The sequence below is a fragment of the Clarias gariepinus genome, chromosome 1 (genome assembly GCF_024256425.1).
Source record: "Clarias gariepinus isolate MV-2021 ecotype Netherlands chromosome 1, CGAR_prim_01v2, whole genome shotgun sequence".
In the NCBI taxonomy this organism is placed as follows: domain Eukaryota; kingdom Metazoa; phylum Chordata; class Actinopteri; order Siluriformes; family Clariidae; genus Clarias; species Clarias gariepinus.
This window is the reverse complement of record NC_071100.1, coordinates 7866626-7872500: the sequence shown is the minus strand read 5'-3', so window position 1 is coordinate 7872500 and position 5875 is coordinate 7866626. Positions and strand designations below refer to the sequence as shown.

General features: G+C 40.5%; 1 protein-coding gene across 1 annotated transcript in view; it reads left to right on the top strand.

The window, feature by feature from the left end:
* maf1b (MAF1 homolog, negative regulator of RNA polymerase III b) overlaps positions 1-5873 on the top strand; it is a 10052-nt gene extending 4179 nt beyond the window's left edge. The window contains exons 3-8 of the mRNA XM_053500541.1: positions 1263-1394; positions 2761-2923; positions 3716-3837; positions 4567-4686; positions 4771-4866; positions 5016-5873. Coding sequence (XP_053356516.1) covers positions 1263-1394; positions 2761-2923; positions 3716-3837; positions 4567-4686; positions 4771-4866; positions 5016-5040 — 658 coding nt within the window. The 3' untranslated portion in view covers positions 5041-5873. The remainder of the gene's footprint in view (positions 1-1262; positions 1395-2760; positions 2924-3715; positions 3838-4566; positions 4687-4770; positions 4867-5015) is intronic.
* Positions 5874-5875: the final 2 nt, after the last annotated feature.

Genomic DNA, 5875 nt, shown 5'->3' with positions numbered 1-5875 from the left:
CACATGACTCCCATAAACCATGGTGACTTTTGCCCTTCACCTATAAATGTGATCTGGGTTGTGTGTCTGGACCTGGCGCAACCTCTCCTCTTGCATAACCCTTAAGGACACGCGCACACACACACACACAGGCACACAAAAAGCACGGCCTTCGTCTGTCCGTGTGACATTTTAGCCGAGCCTCAAATAGACCTCCAGATAAACAGTGTGCGCCCCCTGTAACAACATCCAGCCTGTGTGTTCCACTGCAGTGAGCTGTGCTGTTTAAAGGACCTCATTAGAATGGCAGCTGTTTTCTTTTTTCTTTTTTTTCCCCCCTCTTAATGTTTTTTTACAACACACTTTGTGGTTTCCCACGCACGCTGTAGCAAGTCCTCTATTACCTCTGATCTTACAAAGTGATGCGAAACTAGACGTCGAAAAATAAGATGCAGGTCATCATGTTGGCAAGAAACAACAAAATGTCAACTCCCATGTCCTGCATCTGAAAACATCATGTTTTAGCGTTGCCTTATAAAGATATTGTACAGGCAATGATAACATAATGTATACACAGCTTGGTTTTTTTTTTTCCCTCCCTGCGTTTATTATTAGCTGTAGATTATGCAGAGCATCCGCTTTAAGAGTTCCTGTAAATAATGTGTTGCTATGGAAACAATAACGTATAAACATAAACAGCCCGATTCGCAGCTGAACTGTCAGCTGATGAGACGGAATGTGTTTTCTGCCAATCAGAATTACGGCTCAAGCATTCACTACAGTGCCTGAACAGATTCCATTAACGTAGACCTCAAGGTTGCGAAGATAAGTGTGTTGCATTTGTAACATAATATCTATAATTTTTGCTTGAGAATTTTCTTGCACCAAGCCCAGACAGGAGGTACATAAATGATGCATGTCTGTAATTTCATGTGCCAAGTGTTGCGCATAGACTTGGTATTTAATTGGCTGGATAGATTAAAAAAAAAAAATCCTCTTTTTTGATGTTATGTAACATGACAAATGCCCCATAGCTTGAGTTTTAGGGCTTTGCTATAGATATTTGGCAATGTAGCCAGTCACTGTACTTGCTGCAAAATGATTTGCGAAATGAGTTATTTAATATATATATTAAAAAAATTGATTACGGTGTAATGTTCATCTGTTTATGACGCTAATCAGCTTGGGCAATTTATTTCGGCAAACTTGGGTGTTTTATCAAACTAATACCAAGAAATGTTAAAATGGTATATATAAATTTTTTTTGTTCTCTTTATTTCTAGGATCGAGAGCTACTCGTGCAAGATGGCTGGTGACGACAAGCACATGTTTAAGCAGTTTTGCCAGGAGGGGGAGCCACATGTTCTGGAGGCTCTTTCACCACCGCAGACCAGCAGCGCTCCAAGTCCTAACCTGTAAGGAGCCTACAATCTCTCTCTCATAAACATACACTATATGGGCAAAGGTATCCGGCCAAACCTGCAATGACGTTGTATCCAGATATGTAGACTTCAAAATGGAGTCGGTCCCCCGTTTACTCAGTAGAGCATTGATGAGGTCGGACACATGTTGGACGAGAAGGCCTGGCTTGCAATCTCCATTCCAGTTCATCCCAAAGGTGCTCGATGGGGTTAAGATCAGGGCTGTATGTTCGGGCCAGTCAAGTTATTCCTCACCGAACTTGTCAAACAGTGTCTTTATAGTCTTTGGTTTGTACTGAAACACAGTAATGCTGGAATAGAAAAGGGCCTTCGCCAAACTATTGCCACAAAGTTGGAAGCATAGCATTGTCCGAGATGTCTCGGTATGCTGAAGCATTAAGATTGCCCTTCGCTAGGGATATGGTGTCTGAATTTTACCAACAATTAACAGGTTTGGACGAATACGTCTGTTCATGTAGCATGATCGGATTATTTCAGTAACACTCTAATGGCACGGACAGTTGTCACAGCTGTATCATGAACCTCAGGGCTTTTAATACATCATGTATACATCATTCTATAGTCACAGCTCATTCACATGGACTTGGACGGCAAATGTGCCATGTTGTCTCAGACTAATAACACAAGATTTTACTCTTTAGTGGTTTCTTACAAATATGACATTTTTGTCTTTTATACAGAAGGATTAAACCATTTTGGAACATGACAGAATAGGAAAAAGTAGTAGTAACTCTGCTTCCTCACACCACATTGCCACCGAACGTATTACTGCTGTGGTACGGGTTTATCAGCCCAAAACTGAAGGTTTTATGGTTTACTGCCATAACCACCAAACTGAGGGAGGGAAAATATGGCAGAGAACTAGGTCTTCTAATCCGGGTTGGGTATGAGACACACTATCCCACATGTGAATGATGTGTGTTATGCACATAATCAAATGGCCACACGGCCCAGGCCGGGGCTTTCCGATCTTCACTTGAAATCTCTACCAGACGGGACGGTGAGGTCATCAGAATTGAGGTCATGTTTCATGTTCGGTTAGTGAGTATTTTTCACACAGTATGAACAGGGGATGTGTAGAGTTGTGTGGTTTTTTTTTTTTTTTTTTTTCTTTTTCCCAACTGAAACCTGCAGCAAAGGCCATCATCAAAAACCTTAACCACACTCATGTACATCATGTTTTTTTTTTCCCTTCAAATGTCCGTCCTGACCGCCATCTCTTTTAATAAACTGCATGTTCTATCTGAGGACTCCCTTCCTTGTCCCGAGGACATGCACGTTTTATCCAGTTTCCGATAATCTGACGGTCTCTCTTTCTCTCCGTCTCCCTTTTCTTCAGGTTGGGAAAGAGTGGCGATGAAGCTGAGAACCCTCTGAGCGATAAGTGTTGCAGGAAGACTCTGTTCTACCTCATCACCACGCTGAACGAATCGTTCCGTCCCGATTACGATTTCAGCGCTGCCCGAGCGCACGAGTTCAGCCGCGAGCCGAGCTTCAACTGGGTGAGTCGGGTCAAGTAGTTTTCATCATCGCCGTCGTTATCATCTCTGGGTGAAATCGCCAGTCTTATAAGTCATAAAGTAAACTCGTAGGCAGTGTTGCCAGGTTGGACAGTTTTCCACCATAACTGGTACTATAGGTTGGTAATGTACTTAAATTAGAAATATAATGCACAATTTTGTCAGCATGTGCGTTTTTACAAAATATTCATACTTGGTGTGGAATTACTTTTAATGTGGTGGAATTTATACAAGTTGAAAAGCTTAGGTGTAGGCAATAGTGTAAACAACACATTGTCTGTTTCGTAACATGGTTTCTGCTACAGTGTTTTCTTCTTGCCTGGTCTGAGCCACTAAAATGCTTTATTGCCTCTGAATCTGGACCATGATTTACCCGTTAATGATTCATGAAAGAAATTGTTCTAGTACGGAGGCGTGCCCTCATTTAGGGAAAGTCTGACATTACGCTCCTGTAATACAAAATTGTGTAACACCTAAAGGAAGTGAAAATACGGTAGATTGTATTTGATGGTAATCTGGAGGAGCGCAGATGGAAATAAGGTGTGTAATGCGACACTGCTGTTGAATTCTGGTTTAAGATGAGTCAGAAGGAGAGCGTTATTTCAATAAGAGAAGCTCTGACTGTAGTGCAGCTGTAAATTACAGGTTCATATAAATGCGCTCGCACTAATGGGTTTTTTTGTTGCTATTTAATTATTTCGATGACGAGGTTCCGAGGTCGCTTGTGTGAGACTGCTGTTGGCCTGACTGTCTCGGTGTCGCTCTCCCCATCAGGTGACCAATGCTGTGAACAGCAGCTTGTACTCCTCTGTAGGGGAGACGTTTAACTCACTCGGGCCGGAGCTGTGGAACGCCATCGACCAAGAGATCAATCTGCAGAGCTGTGACATTTACAGGTGTGTGTCCGTGTGTGTTTTTACGTCAAATTCTAAGATGTAACCAAAAATCCCGATGTGTAGATGTTATCATGAGCTACATAGTGTGCTTATATCCCCCAAACTACAAGTATTATTATTATTATTCACATATATGTATGCAAACCACATAGGATGTAATGTAAAAGTGTTGTAGACAGCTCATAGTGCACTTTATTACCAGCTGAACACGATATAAGATTCAACCACGACAAAGACATGACTTGAATGATTAATTACTAGGACGATACAATAGAATCACGATACTGTTGTTGTCGATTCGGTTTGTATTGCGATTTTATCCCGATTCGAGATATATATTTATTTTCAGATTCCATAATAATTCTGTTTATGTGACAGTTTAGAAGAGCACCACCTGTAGGATATTAGAGGAACTGCAACATATTACTGCCTCAAATGTAAACCTCTATTTAAAAAAAAAAAACTTGTTATATATAATCCCTGTTTACATTTTAATTCTTTTTTTTTTAAAGGCTATCCAAACATTTTATTAGGTTTTATTAGTACCCATTTTCTTCATCAAACAACATTTGAAATCACGTTTTATGCCATTTGCAATTCAAAGGAAGTTAAAGTAGAGAAGAAGATCTTGAAGATTAAAGGGAAAAGTTTTTGTTTTTATTTTCACTTATTTTCTATCTGCAACTTAAAAGGTGTTGGTCTATAACTGTGTGTGTGTGTGTGTTTTAGCTATAACCCAGATCTGGATTCAGACCCTTTTGGTGAGGAGGGCAACCTCTGGTCCTTCAACTACTTCTTCTACAACAAGAAACTCAAACGCATCGTTTTCTTCACTTGTCGCTCCGTCAGGTCAGTTAACACACAAGGGCAAACACACACTAGTCAATAACGAACATTGTCCGATTTAAAATCTCCGTTTGTCCTTTTATTCAGCGTCCTCAGTAGCTACGGTCGTGGTTGCCTTGACAACGAGCTGGATATGGAGCTGGAAGACGACGAGGAGGAAATGGATGGCTTCAGTGAGGACAGGTGAGGTCACTCGATTTCCTCTGCACACAGAACGTACAAAAATGCCTGTCCGCGCAAAACGTTTGTAAGATCAGAGCTTGTGATTTGATCTTTGGAAAAATTACTTTTGACCCTTTTTCTCTCTTTGTCTCCGATTGTGTCGCTCTCAGGTTCCCCCGAGCCCTGTGTGTGTAACTCCAGCCAGATCATCAGCTAACAAGATGTCACTTTTTCTCTCCTCATTTCTGGAATGTTTCCTGGGTCTTGACAAGGTGATGGACTTGGTTTATCTGGGCTACATTGGCATTATTGATCAGATATTATGGAGTAGAGTAATTGTAGTCATTTCTTTTTTCTCTCCTGTCTGTGTGTCGACGGCTCTTTGGACAAACACGACCCCTTGTGGACGTTCTGGAAATGTCAAGGAGGTTTAATACAGGGTGGCCATCTGGCTAAAACCCCTCATGAGCCTGAACTCTACATGCTTCTTTTCACATCATTTTTTTTTTTTCGTTTCATTTTTCCCAGAAAATGATGTCAGTACATCAACATATCCTACATGCACCAGCAGATAACACGCGGAGGAACTGATCATATATTCATAATAAGGCGTGATTTGTCTTTTCTGTTCAGCATTTCAACTGATTTTTTTCCTTTATATTTTTGTGTTCATGTTGTGTTTTTATATTTTAAACCTTTTTTTTAATTCAAAGATTTTACCAGAATGTCTTTTATTACACTCGAGGAACTGTGCCTGGTTCGTGAATGTTCTTTAAGGAAGCTTTCATGCGTGACAGATGCCGAGATGTGAAGCGTAGGTCTGCAGGAGTCTGGACTGTCTTTCAGAAATCAAGGGCATCCTTTATAATACTTTTATACATGATTAGATTTGATTTATGGTTTGATTTTGCATTAAAGGTGATGTATCCGTTACTTATGATATGTGAAACTGATTTATGAAATGCGATACTTATAAACCTGCTTCTTTTATGTACACCACCTGAAATAAACCTTGTGTGTATAAATTTGT